At 43.7% G+C, this 16,936-nt stretch overlaps 1 protein-coding gene across 1 annotated transcript in view; it reads left to right on the top strand.

Moving 5' to 3' along the window:
• Positions 1-16,936, top strand: part of LONRF2 (LON peptidase N-terminal domain and ring finger 2) — a 52,350-nt gene that overhangs the window by 26,720 nt on the left and 8,694 nt on the right. Inside the window, exons 2-6 of the mRNA XM_075852637.1 lie at positions 9,108-9,226; positions 13,903-14,025; positions 15,577-15,729; positions 16,094-16,319; positions 16,559-16,661. Coding sequence (XP_075708752.1) covers positions 9,108-9,226; positions 13,903-14,025; positions 15,577-15,729; positions 16,094-16,319; positions 16,559-16,661 — 724 coding nt within the window. The remainder of the gene's footprint in view (positions 1-9,107; positions 9,227-13,902; positions 14,026-15,576; positions 15,730-16,093; positions 16,320-16,558; positions 16,662-16,936) is intronic.

The raw sequence follows: 16,936 nt of genomic DNA, 5'->3' as shown, positions 1-16,936 counted from the left end.
CATGAGATGGTGCATTGTCATGCATGAAGATAATTTTGCTACGGAAGGCACGGTTCTTCTTATTGTACCAGGGAAGAAAGTGGTCAGTCATAAACTCTACATACTTTGCAGAGGTCATTTTCACACCGTCAGGGACCCTAAAGGGGCCTACCAGCACTCTCCCCATGATTCCAGCCCAAAACATGACTCCGCCACCTCCTTGTTGACGTCGCAGCCTTGTTGGGACATGGTGGCCATTCACCAACCATCCACTACTCCATCCATCGGGACCATCCAGGGTTGCACGGCACTCATCAGTAAACAACACGGTTTGAAAATTAGTCTTCATGTATTTCTGAGCCCACTGCAACCATTTCTGCTTGTGAGCATTGTTTAGGGGTGGCCGAATAATAGCTTTATGCACACTTGCAAACCTCTGGAGGATCCTACACCTTGAGGTTCGCGGGACTCCAGAGGCACCAGCAGCTTCAAATACATGTTTGCTGCTTTGCAATGGCATTTTAGCAGCTAATCCTATTAATTTGTCTGGCAGAAACCTTCCTCATTATGCCTTTATCTGATCGAACCCGTCTGTGCTCTGAATCGGCCACAAATCTTTTCACAGTACGATGATCACGCTTAAGTTTTCTTGAAATATCCAATGTTTTCATACCTAATGCAATACCTTGGACAATTTCACGCTTTTCGGCAGCAGAGAGATCCTTTTTCTTTCCCATATTGCTTGAAACCTGTGGCCTGCTTAATAATGTGGAACGTCCTTCTTAATTAGTTTTCCTTTGATTGGGCACACCTGGCAAACTAATTATCACAGGTGTCTGAGATTGATTACAATGATCCAAAGAGCCCTAAGACACAATACCATCCATGAGTTTAATTGAAAAACTAATAATTAAATGTTTATGACACTTAAATCCAATGTGCATAATAATTTGGAACACGGTGTAGTGTATATATTATTGAGAAGGAATTATTTTTATTTTAATAAAGAAATAATCTTGCAAATGCAGGATCCTTAGTTTGGGGAGGCAGTAATTTAATATATTTAATGAAGAAATTTGCAAATGAATACACTGGGGCAGATTTAATAATGGTTTGCACCAAAATAAAAGGCACACCTTAGTCCAGAATTCTGGCACAAAAACAATAGTTAATCTGCCCCACTGTGTTATGCCTAGCACAGGACCTGGGAGGGCAGTGTATAAAATCTAAAGAAAATCCCTCCATCGTGCATTGCCCACTGTGGCCCTGCGCTGCACACAAAGGACATCGTTTAGCAACTAATCATATTGCACCCAATCCCCACTAGTGGGAGCAAACTGCATATGTATACAATGAGCGACCCCTAAGTGTGGTAGCTGCATGCAGTCAGAGTTGTATCATTGAATTCTATGGCTGCATGAAAGGAGGCACTATGCTCAAACCATTTTTGAGGGGTCACTCTGCTGCCAGTACTGTTTATTGGGAGCATGTGGAACATTTTTTTTGGCACTGTTGTGAATTAAAGGTGTTGTCCACTACCGGACAACTGATGACCTGTCCACCAGATAGGTCATCAGTATGTGATCGGTGGGGGTCCGACACCCGGACCCCGGACGGATCAGCTTCTCTGGCTGCCTCCGGGAACCGGACGTACATGCCGGAAGCAGATGGCTCCGGCCATGGAATAGAAGCAGAGCTGCAGTTCGGCAGCATGGCCGCTATGCAATGTACAGAGCCAGCTGCTTCCGGCTCTGTACATTGCATACTGTGCAGTGGCATCCGGTGCCCGCAGGCAGCCGAATCAGCTGATCGTACGGGGTCTGGGTTTCGGACCTGCACCAATGGTATACCGATGACCTATCCCCCAGATAGTGGACAACCCCTTTAAAGAGGCAGTCTTCTGGCACTCTGCTGGCTCTGTTAATGGAGGCACAGTATGATGTGTGGCCTGTACCTATGGGTGGAGTTTATATAGAAAAAAAACCTCAATGTTTCAAGTCTCCTTTAACTGCTTCCCGCATTTTAACGTACATCCTATCATGGGAAGGATCACCTTCCCGCATTGTGATGTGCATGCGCAATGTGCATGCGCATGTGATGTGCAATTTTAACAATGCAATCCTCTGGTACAATGCTTTTCTATACTTGGTATACCAAACATTATTGCCTGTCAATGTAAAACTGACAGGCAATCTATTAGGCCTAATAGGCATATTGCCATGGGAGGCTTGGGGGCCTTTGTTAGGCCCCCAGCTGAAGGGACCAGAAGTCAGGCTCTCAATGCAGATCTATGAGCGCCTCGATGGGAGTTTCATAGACCTACATTGAGAGACTGACCTCCGGTTTCTACAGTAGATGCTAAAGGATCTGGGTTGTCAGAATATAGATCACGTGACCCCATCGCAGCCCGGAACGAAGCAGCGTCCCGTGAAATACAGCACCAAGTGTGTCAATACACGTGATTGCAATATGTTTGCAAATGGGGTGGGGGGCAGGAAATGAAAAGACTGAGTGATTCTTTAAATTGATTCGTAAAAAGTAGTTATACAATGTATAAAAGTATGCTACACAAGCATAGCTGTCTTATGAATACACATCTTATTGAAAATACAGTTCCACTCCCATAAAATTATAGGCTACACCCATGTCTTAGGGCCGCATATAACATCAAAATTATATAAGCAAAGTTTAATCTCAAACTTAAAGGGAGTCTTTCATCAGTTTTGCGCCCCCCCGCCTCCCCCCCCCCGCAACGGCTGACACCTCTGGTTAGGTATAGGGGAAAACCGTGGCAATGTACTACGGTTACACAGCTTAGCTCTTGCATAACATAAAAAAAAAAAAGTACTTTTCGGCTGGGTTCACACGACCTATTTTCAGACGTAAACGAGGCGTATTATGCTTTGTTTTATGTCTGAAAATACGGCTCCAATACGTCGGCAAACATCTGCCCATTCATTTGAATGGGTTTGCCGACGTACTGTGCAGACAACCTGTCATTTACGCGTCGTCGTTTGACAGCTGTCAAACGACGACGCGTAAAATGACTGCCTCGTCAAAGAAGTGCAGGACACTTCTTTGGATGTTTTTGGAGCCGTTTTCTCATAGACTCCAATGAAAACAGCTCCAAAAACGGACGTAAAAAACGCAGTGAAAAAACGCGAGTTTCTCAAAAAACTTCTGAAAATCAGGGGCTGTTTTCCCTTGAAAACCGCTCCGTATCTTCAGACGTTTTTGGTCACTACGTGTGCACATACCCTTAGGCTGGGTTCACACAACCTATTTTCAGACGTAAACGAGGCGTATTATGCCTCGATTTACGCCTGAAAATACGGCTACAATACGTCGGCAAACATCTGCCCATTCATTTGAATGGGTTTGCCGACGTACTGTGCCGACGACCAGTAATTTACGCGTCGTCGCTTGACAGCTGTCAAACGACGACGTGTAAAAGGACTGCCTCGTCAAAGAAGTGCAGGACACTTCTTTTAAACGTAATTTGAGCCGTCGTTCATTGAATTCAATGAAGAACAGCTCAAATGTTCGGCCGTCAAAGACGCCTCGCAAAATGCGAGGAGCAGCTTTTAAGTCTGAAACAACGCAGCTGTTTTCTCCTGAAAACAGTCTGTCTTTTCAGACGTAAAAGCCACTTATCGTGTGCACATACCCTTAGGGTATGTGCACACGTAGTGACCAAAAACGTCTGAAAATACGGAGCTGTTTTCAAGGGAAAACAGCCCCTGATTTTCAGACGTTTTTTGAGCAACTCGCGTTTTTCGTGGCGTTTTCTACGTCCGTTTTGGGAGCTGTTTTCATTGGAGTCTGAGAAAACGGCTCCAAAAACGTCCAAAGAAGTGTCCTGCACTTCTTTGACGAGGCAGTCCCTTTACGCGTCGTCGTTTGACAGCTGTCAAACGACTACGCGTAAATTACAGGTCGTCGGCACAGTACGTCGGCAAACCCATTCAAATGAATGGGCAGATGTTTGCCGACGTATTGGAGCCGTATTTTCAGGCGTAAATCGAGGCATAATACGCCTCGTTTACGCCTGAAAATAGGTCGTGTGAACCCAGCCTTATTGTCCCACGTTCTGTATCCAAATTAGGTAGCAAGTGTCCACTGTGTCCAGCATCCTGAGCTCCATCCCCTCCCCCTCTGCAGTTGACTGACGGCTCTGGAACATTGAAGACCAGTTGACTCATTTTTGTAGTAATTTTAATGTATTTTTTTGTTGCGTATTTCGGAATCCTGACAAAACCAGTGTTCTATACAAAAATATTGCAGTTTTGCTGCCTCTATTTACATGGGTAAACTCTGCATGTATATTTGTAGAGTAATATTTTGGTGGTTAGAACTTCCAACTATATCGTCTGTCTATGGCGACATTTCCCTCGCAGTATAATATTCCACTATGTCCTATTGCTGTTCTGCAATTTAATGCGATGCAACATAAGTATTCTTCTAATAAAACCATGCACATTATTCAGTTAGCCTACGGGGAATGGTGAAGGTTATCCAAGTACATTCCGGGGCTCAGGGCTGCTTGAAGTAATTGTATTGTAGCTATGGTAGGTGGGGAACTGGCACCTGTTTTTGCCTGCAGGTAAGGATTTGTTCTGCTTCAAAAAATTTAATTCAGTGTTTGTACGTGAGGAAAGAAGTTTCCCTCAGAAATAAACTGCAATATAATATCCACAAACCAATCCAGACCAAAGTGCCATCACAGGGAAAACCTAAGTACCTTGATATGGCGAGCTGGTGCCATGGGTTGGGCAGTCTTGGTCAGTTTCACCCTATCCACCATTGTTCCAGTCTTGCTTAGGCTATGTTCACTATGTCTGTGCCCTGTATCAGAAGTCGACTTGTTTGTTTTTTTTTTTATGTATCCTGCAATAAAGAAAAGAAAAAAAATGAAACTCTTGACTAAGGCTTCATGCACACGTCCGTGCCCATAATCACGGTCCGCCATTACGGGCATGGCCGGCTGCTGTTATGGGAGCACGGTCCATAAAAAGCAAAAGATAGGACATGTCCTATCTTTTGCGGAGGCTTTCTATGGCCCGGAAACCTTCTCGCAAAAATATACGGGAAGGTGTCCGTGGTCAATAGAAGTGAATTGGTCCGCAATTACAGACAAATTCTACAGTCGTGGGGCCTAACCGTGTAAAATTTTTTTCTTTTCTTCTTTAGATGGCTTGGATTCAACTATCATTGACTTGCATTGCAACAAAAATGACTATAATATATACTTTTTGGTGATTCTGAAAAGCATAGCCCATGCTTTTTCGGCTTCCTCAAAGAAAAATTTAAAGTAACCCGATGTATTAACGTCAAACATATGCCAATAGGACCTATATCTGCACAGTAGAAGCATATAAACATGTCTATAGTATCCCTTTTTTGGTATACAGATGTATACGCCCAACATGGGTCAAAAACATGGTGTGAACAGAACCTAATTTTCCGTTTTGATCATACAGGAGGGGGTCAATTTACTGCTTGTAGAAAACTTTATGTGCAAACTTTTACATATTTCCACTGTCATTAATTGTATTAGAACATTAAAGTGATCCTGCTGAAAAAATCTGAAAATGCAGCTTTTTCTTGGCGGGAAGGCATCCCCCAAAGTTTTACTTACTCTGTCATCACCATTCCAAAGATACATTGTGGGGTTTTACACGAGCAACTCCTTCACAACGGCTACACGTTGAGGTCCCAAGCAGTGGTTGTCATGAGCCAACTAGGAACCTGTACAAGAAATGTAACCTCTATGCACATATTTTCACCTTGACACAATAACAGACGCATACTGATTTATGGTTACACAAGATTATTTTTTCCTGTTTGAAGTGTACAGATGTTGGCATTGCATAGTCTGGCTGCCCAGAAACTTTGACTAAGGTCACCATAAACCACATTATATATTTCTCTAAATAGCAAATAAGCCAATGTATTCTACTGCATCTGAAAAGGTTTCCTCTACATCAGGGATCTCAAGCACCTGGGGCTGTCATCTGCGGCCCGCGGAACACAGAGCCGCTAGACTCGGGAATTCCCTGACATCGCTGTCCACATATGAACAGCGATGTCTGAGGCTTCCCCAGAGCCGGAGTCCCGTGCAGAGCGCTAGTATCGGCTCTGCTCCGGGACTCTGTGGAATTCCCTGACATCGCTGTCCATATATGGACAGTGTGTCAGGGTCTTCCCCAGAGCGGAGTCCCGAGCAGAACACTAGTACAGGCTCTGCTCCGGGACTCTGTGGAATTCCCTGACATCGCTGTCCATATATGGACAGTGTGTCAGGGTCTTCCCCAGAGCGGAGTCCCGAGCAGAGCACTAGTACAGGCTCTGCTCCGGGACTCTGTGGAATTACCTGACATCGCTGTCCATATATGGACAGTGTGTCAGGGTCTTCCCCAGAGCGGAGTCCCGAGCAGAACACTAGTACAGGCTCTGCTCCGGGACTCTGTGGAATTACCTGACATCGCTGTCCATATATGGACAGTGTGTCAGGGTCTTCCCCAGAGCGGAGTCCCGAGCAGAGCACTAGTACAGGCTCTGCTCCGGGACTCTGTGGAATTCCCTGACATCGCTGTCCATATATGAACAGTGTGTCAGTGTCTTCCCCAGAGCGCTAGTATCGGCTCTGCTCCGGGACTCTGTCGAATTCCCTGACATCGGTGTCCATGTTTGGACACGTGATGTCTGGGGCTTCCCCAGAGCCGGAGTCCAGTGCAGAGCTCTAGTACAGGCCCTGCTCCGGGACTCTGGAAATCCCTGACATCGCTGTCCATATATGGACAGTGTGTCAGGGTCTTCCCCAGAGAGGAGTCCCGAGCAGAGTGCTAGTACAGGCTCTGCTCCGGGACTCTGTGGAATTCCCCAAAGCAGGAGTCCCAGTGATGTCAGGAGCACAGCTGGAGTCCCAGGAAGAGCCTACTAGGCTCTGCCTGGGATTCCAGCTCTGCTCCTGATATCACTGTCCATATATGGACAGAGATGTCAGGGGCAACCCCAGAGCTGGAGTCCCAGGCAGAGCCTAGTAGGCCCTGACATCACTGCGGCGGCATCCGCGGAGGGCACTGCGGCGGCATCTACAGAGGGCACTGCGGCACTATCTAAAAAGGGGCTGCCCAATCTTGACATGTGTCTGCCAAACGCTGCCAACTGAGCCGCCGGACTGCATTTAGCGACACTTAAACTGGAAAACTGGATTGTTGAAATAAGCACGTGGAGAAATATCTAAAATTTTAAACCTAGCGCTATTATTATAATAATGTAGTAGTAATTTTATAGTAATGTAGTATTATTATTATAGTAATATAGTGTTATAGTAGTTAAAATAAGTAATTTATTAACAATAATTTTGTATTGTATCAAATTTGAAAGTAATGCGGCCCGTCAACTTGCCATTTTTTCTATATGCGGCCCACTTACCCTGCCGAGTTTGAGACCCCTGCTCTACATCAGTTATTTGCCAGGTAAACGCTGAGCCACTATTTCTAGCAATGTACGCGACCAAGTTTGTTAGATATTTTGACCTCCTATAAAATGAGAGCGTAATTATTGGCTCTTGTGTAAAGTGACAGCACTGCTGCCGTACCTAGTTCACCTTGTTCTAAATATGTGGCGGCTTGCCCTGCAGAGAGCCTTTTAATTCTAAAGAATAGCTGCGTTCTGCCTGTTGCTCCACGTAATGGGAATTGTGGGTCTATTTTTAGTTGGAACAGAAGTGTGTGAACCATGTCGGCGTTACACGTTGTTTCTTAATCATGTTTTACAATTAAAGTCACTCTGTGGAATAGAGGCTGTTTAACCCCTTTAAATTTAGTTTTCCATTTTATGTTAAATAGGTTGTACCAAGTTATACTAGTTGTTGTTGTAGATGCCTTTTGCATACTAAATTGGTATATTCGGAACATATTTTTATTTATACATGCAAGAAAACTGTGTGTAAAACAATTACAATTATGCATTTTGCATTGAGTTAAATTGGATGCGATGTTGAGGCCCTTTAAATTCATAGTTTGCTATGATCAGCTAGTCCGGTCTGAAGTCGACCTTCTCAGCTAATACAGTCTTAGGCCCAATGCACACGGCCGTGCCTGTAATCATGGCCCGCGAGTGCGGGCATGGCCCGCTGCTGACTGCCTCCCGCACTTTCGGGCAGTGCTCCCATAGGCCCCATGCACACGGCCGTGCCCGTAATCACGGCCCGTGATTGCGGGCACGGCCGGCTGCTGACGGCCATTTGCATTTTCGGGCCGTGCTCCCATACAAAGTATGGGAGCACGGCCCGTAAAACACAAAGCAACGGACATGCTCCATAATTCCCGGCACAGTTCTACGGCACGGACACCCATCCGTAGCAATACGGAAAGGTGTCCGCGGCCAATAGAACTGAATGGGTCCATAATTATAGACCGTAATTACGGGCGATTTTACGGTCGTGGGCATGAGGCCTCACACTGCTGCTCTGTTTTCCCCATGTTCTGTACTACAGTCCTGCTTGTTCAGAGTAAAGATACAATAATTAGAAAATAACTAAACCAATGAGAAAGTGAAGATTATCCGTTATTTGCTCAACCTATATTGAGGCAAATCAAACTCTGTAAAAACAGGATCACCGTGTTCAGTTTTAACTGTTATAGGGGTTTATCCCATCAAATCGCTGTTCATGTGCTCTTTTAGTGCACATGGATGTCATTGAGGGGATTCCAGGGCTCCGGACCCCCTTCTTTGAACCATAGCAAAGCGCCACTAACACGCAGCAGCTCTCCCTCTGGCAGACTCAGGCTGTCCATGTGTTTTGGCAGGCCAGGGTTTCGCCTGGAAAATTTGGCTGTTTGCCAGGGGTATTTAGAGCCACAGAGATCCCAGCAAATCCTATATTTAATGGGTTATCTGTGATGCGACAGCACCTTAGCAGATCCCCAAATATTTAGTCAAAGTGTCTTGTGTCTCAATTGACTGCTCTAATAAGTCGAACTGTACTCCACATCATAAAAGCGGAATGGCCACATGTGATTTTATTTTTTTGTTTTTGTTTTTTTTGGCAGAAATGCACTTTACATAAATGATCTGTTGTTGACCTCCAAAAATAAAACTTAATTCTTTTATTTCTCAAGCTCCCCGTGACTCCCTGTTAACAGTACAAAGAGCTCAGCTCTACTCAGCCATGAAGAACTTCAAGCAAGCCCTTAATGACGCCGACACTGTATGCAGAAAGCAACCGCTCTGGCCTAAGGTAAAGACATCGTGACTGCCGGCTGGGTTCACACCGTTTTTGCAGGAGGAAAATCTGCCTGAAAATTCAGTTTGGAATTTTGAGGCAGATTTTCCTCTGCCTGCACGCCATTGAGCTCTGCGGGCATAAAACGCGTCAGAAAACGCGCCAAAAGAAGGCCGAAAATGCTTCTTATTGATTTCAATGGGTGGCGGAGGCGTTTTTTTCCTGAGAGCGGAAAAACCGGCTCGTGGGAAAAAGGGAAATGACATGCCCTATCTTCGCGCGTTTACGCCTCCTATTGACCTCAATGGGAGGCACAGAAAGCGTATTTCGCAGCGTTTTATGCCCGCGGGCGAAAAACGCTGTGAAAGTCGGTGTGCAGGCAGAGGAAAATCTGCCTAAGGCTATGTTCACACGGGGTATTTTGCCGAGTTTTTGGACGCGGAAACCGCGTCGCAAAACTCTGCAAAAACGGCCCGAGAACGCCTCCCATTGATTTCAATGGGAGGCGTCGGCGTCTTTTTCCCGCGAGCAGTAAAACTGCCTCACGATAAAAAGAAGCGACATGCCCTATCTTCGGGCGCTTCCGCCTCTGACCTCCCATTGACTTCAATGGGAGGCTGGAGAAAGGGTATTTCTCGCTGTTTTATGCCCGCGGCGCTCAATGGCCGCGGGCGAAAAACGGCGCGATAATCGGCGTGCAGGGAGAGGAATATCTGCCTCAAAGTTCCAAATGGAATTTTGAGGCAGATATTCCTCCCCCAAAATACTCTGTGTGAACATAGCCTAAGGGTATGTGCACACACACTAATTACGTCCGTAATTTACGGACGTATTTCGGCCGCAAGTACCGGACCGAACTCAGTGCAGGGAGCCGGGCTCCTAGCATCATACTTATGTACGACGCTAGGAGTCCCTGCCTCGCTGCCGGACAACTGTCCCGTACTGTAATCATGTTTTTAGCACGTGACAGTTGTCCTGCAGCGAGGCAGGGACTCCTAGCGTCATACATAAGTATGATGCTAGGAGCCCGGCTCCCTGCACTGTGTTCGGTCCGGTACTTGCGGCCGAAATACGTCCGTAAATTACGGACGTAATTAGTGTGTGTGCACATACCCTAAAACTTCCAAACAGAATTTTGAGGCAGATTTTCCGCCTGCAAAAAACTCTGTATAGAAATGTGAATCACAAGAAAACTGGCACCTCTTGAAGTAATGAAGAGCACAACCAGCTGTTCTTTTTTTAATAACAAAAATAGTAGTAAAACTCCTACATACAATAAATCTGGCATTTCACAAGACCAGAAACTGAAGACTGAGCAGTGGAAAGCAATTAAAAAATTCCCCTGATAAGAAACATGTTTTTGTGTTCGAGAAGTTTCTGGAAGAATGTTATATAATTTTTTTATGACCATCGATCTATAATATCTCATGCAGTTGCACCTGACGTAAAACCTGACTGACCCGTTATAAGTCAATATCCATTATGACGCCTGTGAGCAGAGCATAACTCATGCCAGTTTATTTTTACATGTGAACTGCTTTATCATATTCAGTAGTCAAAAGTCCATATTTTATTTCTTAGGCCATGTTCACGCGGCATATGTTCAGGCTGGAGATACGAGGCCGATTTCAAGAGAAAACGGCCTCTGAATACAGATTTTTGCAAGTGCAAGTTATAGCATTTTTTTTAATGGGGATGGGAAATGAGAAAAATCTGTTTGTAAAACCATTAAGGAAGTGACATGTTGCTCATTTTTTACGAGGCGTTTTTAATTCAGCAGTATAAAAATACATCTCATATGAACTACACAGCGTATTTCCCATTGAAAGCAACGGGAAGCTGTATGTAGGCATATTTCTAATGTATTTTGGAGCCTAATATGAGAGCTTTATGCTCTTATGCTTGAAAATATGCCGGGTGAACATATTTGTTGCTCACGTACAGTACCATTCAAACGTTTTTCATTCCATGTTTTTTTTTTTGGTTTTTTTTTTGCCGACGTAGATTCATATTGAAGACATAACTATAAAAACTATAAAAAGTGACAAACCAGAATATGTTTTATATTTTCGATTCTTCAACGTAGCCCCCTTTTGTTTTGATGACCGCTTCGCACGCTCTTGGCATTCTCTCAATCCGCTTCATGAAGTAGTCACCTGGAATGGTTTGCAAACCGTCTTGAAGGAGTTCCCAGAGGTGCTAAGCACTTGTTGACTGCTTATCCTTCACTCTGCGGTCCAGCTTATTCCAGACCATCTCAATTGTGTTTAGGTTGGGAGATTGTGGAGGCCATGTCATCTGACGCAGCACTCCATTACTCTCCTTGGTCAAATAGCACTTCCATAACCTGGAAGTGTGTTTGGGTTCATTGTCCTGTTGAAAAAGAAATAATGATCCCACTAAGCCATGAAGGTCTGGGATGGCGTGTCGTTGCAGAGTTCTTTGGTATCCATCCTGGATAAGTTGTTCCTTCAAGTTTGAATAAATCACCAGCAAAGCACCGCCACACCTTCGCACCTCCACTTCCATTCTTCATGGTCGGAACCACACATGTAGAAACCATCTGCTCACCTTCTCTGCGTCTCACAAAGACATGTTGGAACCAGAAATCCCAAATTTTGACTCATCAGACCAAAGTACAGATTTCCACTGGTCTAATGTCTATTCCTTGTGTTTCTTGGATGAAGAAATTCTCTTCTTTTTGTTGTTTCTCAGCAGTGGCTTCTTTACAGCAATTTGACCATAAAGGCCTGATTCTCGCGGTCTGAACAGTTGGTGTTGATATGTGTCTGGTACTTTCACGGTGAAGCATTTATGTGGGCTCTAATGAGGTGCTGTTATTTTGCGATTTCTGAGGCTGGTAACTAATAAACGTATCCTCTGCAGCAGAGGTAACTCTTGGTTATCCTTTCTTGGGGTGGTCCTCATAAGAGCCAGTTTCATCATAGCGTTTGATGGTTTTCATGACTGCACCTTCAACTTTCTTGAATTTTTTTGGATTGACTGACCTCCATGTCTTAAAGTAATGATGGTTTGTCCTTTCAAAAGGGGGCTACTTTGAAGAATCTAAAATAAAAACACATATTCTGTTTTGTCTAACACTTTTTTTTTTTGTTTTTTTTTGTTTACCACTTAATTTCGTATGCGTTTCTTCATAGTGATCATGTTTTCAATATGAATCTTCAATACATAAAAAAAGAAAAACCATGGAATGAAAAGGTGTCCAAACTTTTGACTGGTACTGTAGGCATGTTTTCACTCACATAATCTGTATCCGTTTGTACAGAGAAAAGACTCTTCCATAATAGTACAATAGTACTCCCCACAGCAGTACTGAGACCTGATAGGTACTGGATTATCAAACGCTCTATAAATTTACCTATAAGGTTAAATAACCTCCAGAAAGACAGTCTTAAGGCTCTGTTCACTCCGTTTTCTAAGGAGTCGGTCAGAATTCTGTTGCTGGTTTAGGGCAAGAATAGTGAGACAGACGCCAATATTCTCGCTATCAAAAACACCGGTACCTTGAAAGAATAGGAAGAAAGTCAATGATAATAAGACATGACCGTTCTTTTTGCGGTCCAGGCTCCTGGGCCATGCACGGACCGTGGAAACCAGTCTTGTGCATGGGCCCATTGAAATGAATGGGGCCGCAAAAATGCGTTCGTGTGCATGGGGCCTCACTGTTTACACGGAGATGCGCTGCCGACAACGATAATATTTTTGGCTGCATAAACGATATGATCAGCCGATGAACTAACGTTTGCTCGTTCGTTGACTGATCGTTGTCCTGTTTACACAGGGCAATTATCAGGAATGAGCGTTCTGTGAGCGCTCGTTTGCCCGATAATTGGCCCATCTGAAAGGGCCTTTAAAGATAATGCTCTGTTATTACTGCTCTCTCTTTCTGATCATGTAAAATTTCAAGTCATCTTGCAGTTCAGTGCCAACTATCAAAAAATTAATTAGAGCACCTGATTAAAGGAATTTGACAGTACTAGAACTATGTAGGCTGGGATGACACAAATTATTGTCACACTACAACTTAAATTGAAAGAGACAGTCACAAGACAGTTAAAGGGTTTATTCCGCCAAAAAAAAAAAAAAATAGCGGTGGGACCCTTAGTGATCAAACACTTATTCTGTGGATAGGTGAGAAGTTGTTTTGGTGGGGATAACTACCAAGTCTGTGTGAAGCTCTAGCATTGTTCAATTCCCTAATGTATGAGCATGAGTTTGCCAAAAATCCAATAGTTTATCTTTTATGCTGGACTTGTTAAAGAAATGCGCCCTAGTTTTAACAGCAAATCGCTCTTATCCACAATGTAACCCATTTATTTGAGAGAAAAATGCAGGATGAAGAATATCACAAGCAACGTTCCTCCGGTTGACACTCAAACATCCCCGTCAATTACCATGGGTGGGCAAAGTTCAATGTGAAGGCCAATTCTGCAGCGGCTAGACTTCCTGATCCGCAGCATCACCATTTTCCATCACATATTTTTATCTCTTTTTATTATGAGGGAAAGGAAGACCTCCTAATACATTTTCTTATCTCCTGAGAACATCATGTCCTTTGCTGTTCGTGTAATCCTGTGTGCCAGTTTAATAGAGAGGATTATTTTTAGAAAGCGTGGTACAAGATGCTTGGTTAATCGCTTTTAAAGCATGTCACGTTGTTGTGTGTGCAGGGACATTATGTAAAGGCACAGGCGCTTTCTGGACTGGGAAGGATGGAGGAGTCTTTGAAGGAGTTTCTGCATTGTGTTGCCTTAAAGCCTGAATGGAGTTCAGTGAAGGTGGAAGCACAAAAGGTAGCATTGAGAATGTCACACGTTTTTGTCTCGACACATCTCCAAGGTCTTCAGTTATCCATCTCGCTCATTTTATTATCTTGTAACTGGTATATACTCTGTAAACCATTGTATGTATGTCAAACACACTGTTCGGTTCAGGTTTGCGATAAAATGAATGCAATCTGGAAACCTCCTAAACGCTAGGCGAAAAATAAATTTTGGACAAGTTCTTATCGAACTGTCCGTAAGCACTGATCGTATTAATAGCTCAGCGAATGAACCATGGATGTGATCTCGCCCTCCATGAACTGAACAATGAGCACAAACAAAAAAATGGAGAAGGTGCCGCTGTAGTGTTCCTCACCTGTACACCCAGGATCTACAGCTCACTGGGAAGAAAAATCCTTTATCTGCAAGGTTTTTTCAATGTGGGATTTTCCTTAGGTAAATGCACCTAGAACTGTTTTATCGGTGTCCCCAAATAGTTATGTGACGTGTTATGAAGTCTCACTGCCAAATACTGTGCTATATGGGTCATCATCCAGCCTACAGACCCAGAATAGTATATACATCTAACTCTATGCTGAGTTCTATTCATTATCAATGCCAATATGATTTGATTCCGGGTCAGTGGAAAGGTGGTTGACATCTAGTATGGGCACAAGAATGTCACGCAACATTAACAAGAACAATACATAGAAGCAGCTGAACAGAATACACATAAGGGCTACTTCTGCTATATTTCCAGGTTATTTTATTTATTTACTTATTTAGGGGATATCTCGTGAATAAAGTCATTATGATCATGTCTGTATCTTCTGATTTCCTCAATGATGTCTTTTGTTTACATCCTGTATTGTTTTTCCTGGAAATCACGGACTAGCTTAAGAGGACCCTAAGGCTATGTTCACATGGAGCTTTTTGACGCGGAAACCGCGCCGCCAAACTCATCAAAAACGGCCCGAAAATGCCTCCCATTGATTTCAATGGGAGGCGGAGGCGTCTTTTTCCCGCGAGCGGTAAAACCACCTAGCGGGAGAAAGAAGGGAAATGCCCTATCTTCGGGCGTTTACGCCTCTGACCTCCCATTGACATTATAAAGGGTGGCAGAGAAAGCGTATTTCGCTGCGTTTTATGCCTGCGGCGCTCAATGGCCGTGGGCGAAAAACGCAGCGAAAATCAGCGTTCAGGGAGAGGAAAATCTGCCTCAAACTTCCAAACGGAATTTTGAGGCAGAATTTCCGCCTGCAAAAAACTCAGTGTGAACATAGCCTTAATGTAGAAATGTAATATCTGTATTTCAGTCTGCAAGCTCCAGAAATCTGTTTTTTGGGGGGGGATTTGGCTAAAGGGTCGGGGGTTTAGCTTGCCTGGTCTCTTGTTACTGAGAGGACAGTGGAGGGATTGCTCTTACAGCATACCTCAGGATAAGTTCATGATGCAGTAGTATTGCAATGTGTTTACCAAGTTACTAAAATTTATGTAAACCATAAAATGGTATTAATTATGTGAACAACTTATTCTTTAATAGGATGTCACCTAAATAATTTGTATGGTCTTTTCTCTCAGCTGATATGTGAAATGCTATTTCCAGCCTTTGAGAATGTGCAGGCCAGTTTTACTGCCCGTACGCCATCTCTATATACAAGATTAAAGCCAGTCTCTTTAAATGGTCCGAACAGCTCTCCTGTGGATGATGTTTCGCTTCCAGGAGGCTCGAAGGTAAAATATATATTGATTTGTATAATAATTCATATTATTAGTATTAACCAACATCAACCTAGTGTATGTGTTCATTCCCAGGAGCTTAGTCAAATTTCACACACGTAGACTCTATTATAAGGCAGGTAACACACATGAGTATAGTAAAGACAGAAAACACCATGTAAATAATCAAATGCTGCTCAGAACAGACAGTTATGACTCTTCTGACCATTAATAAAAGCATGTCAGATGCTTGGCCCACTATCAGTTCATAACACAGTGTCCAGCAATTTACCTTAATTTTTAGAATTCTATAATATGTTTTAGCTTACTGATTGGTTATTACTTATTGCTGAAAATCACTGGTTTGTCTTGTTTACAGGACCCGTCGTTCAGATTAACCAAAGCCTCGTTTCCAAAGTCTGATGTGTTCCAAATGAAAAATGTTCCAGACTGTCCTGCACTATTTGACCTGCCAGATGACAGCGCAACAAAGAACCTTGGAAGTGTCCTCTCTTGCCTTCCTGGAGTAGGTCTGAAGAGAAAACGTGCCAGCCCATCTGAAGATGTTCAAAGTATTGAACTCCCTGCCAAAGCCATCAGGAATGGTAAATAAGAGAAATACCCCGGGATATCCTGCCACAGAACATGCCGCAGGTCACTTTATATTAAACCAATATGAAAGGTCAAGTCAACATTAGGTGTCAATTCATATATGTAGCTAAACCAATAGGACTTGCAGAAACCAGCAGTTAAATAGAAGAAAATGTTAAAGACTTCCTTTTAAAATATGAAAACAAATCTGCATGTAAATCTGTTGTCACATTACACTCTGTTTACTCCACAGATGGTGAATGCCAGTGGGAAGAGCCTACCTCATTCTTAGCCGTTCGAGAGATCCCTAAAGATGTGGTGGACTCTTCAGATTTTGAGTGTTCTCTCTGTATGAGGTATTATTTCACAGGTTCCTGTAGCCTTGCCCTTACTACAGACAGGCTGTTGTATCTCTTTCTGGGAAAGATGAATGACGGCAAATATGGCCATCTTTACAGGCTATTAAAGAGCAAATCTGTAGTGACGTGGGCAGGAGGATGTATTGCTGCATAACACAGCTGATTTCCAATGACTCGTCTCAAACAGCTATGTGCTAGACCCTGTCGGAGCTGTTATGGGGGACGTATGAGTTGTCAAACAGTTTTCTCAGGAACTCATAACTGACCTATAT

Source organism: Rhinoderma darwinii, chromosome 2 (genome assembly GCF_050947455.1).
Source record: "Rhinoderma darwinii isolate aRhiDar2 chromosome 2, aRhiDar2.hap1, whole genome shotgun sequence".
Lineage (NCBI taxonomy): Eukaryota > Metazoa > Chordata > Amphibia > Anura > Rhinodermatidae > Rhinoderma > Rhinoderma darwinii.
The sequence above is the reverse complement of the archived record's forward strand: the minus strand, read 5'-3'. Positions and strand labels throughout refer to the sequence as shown.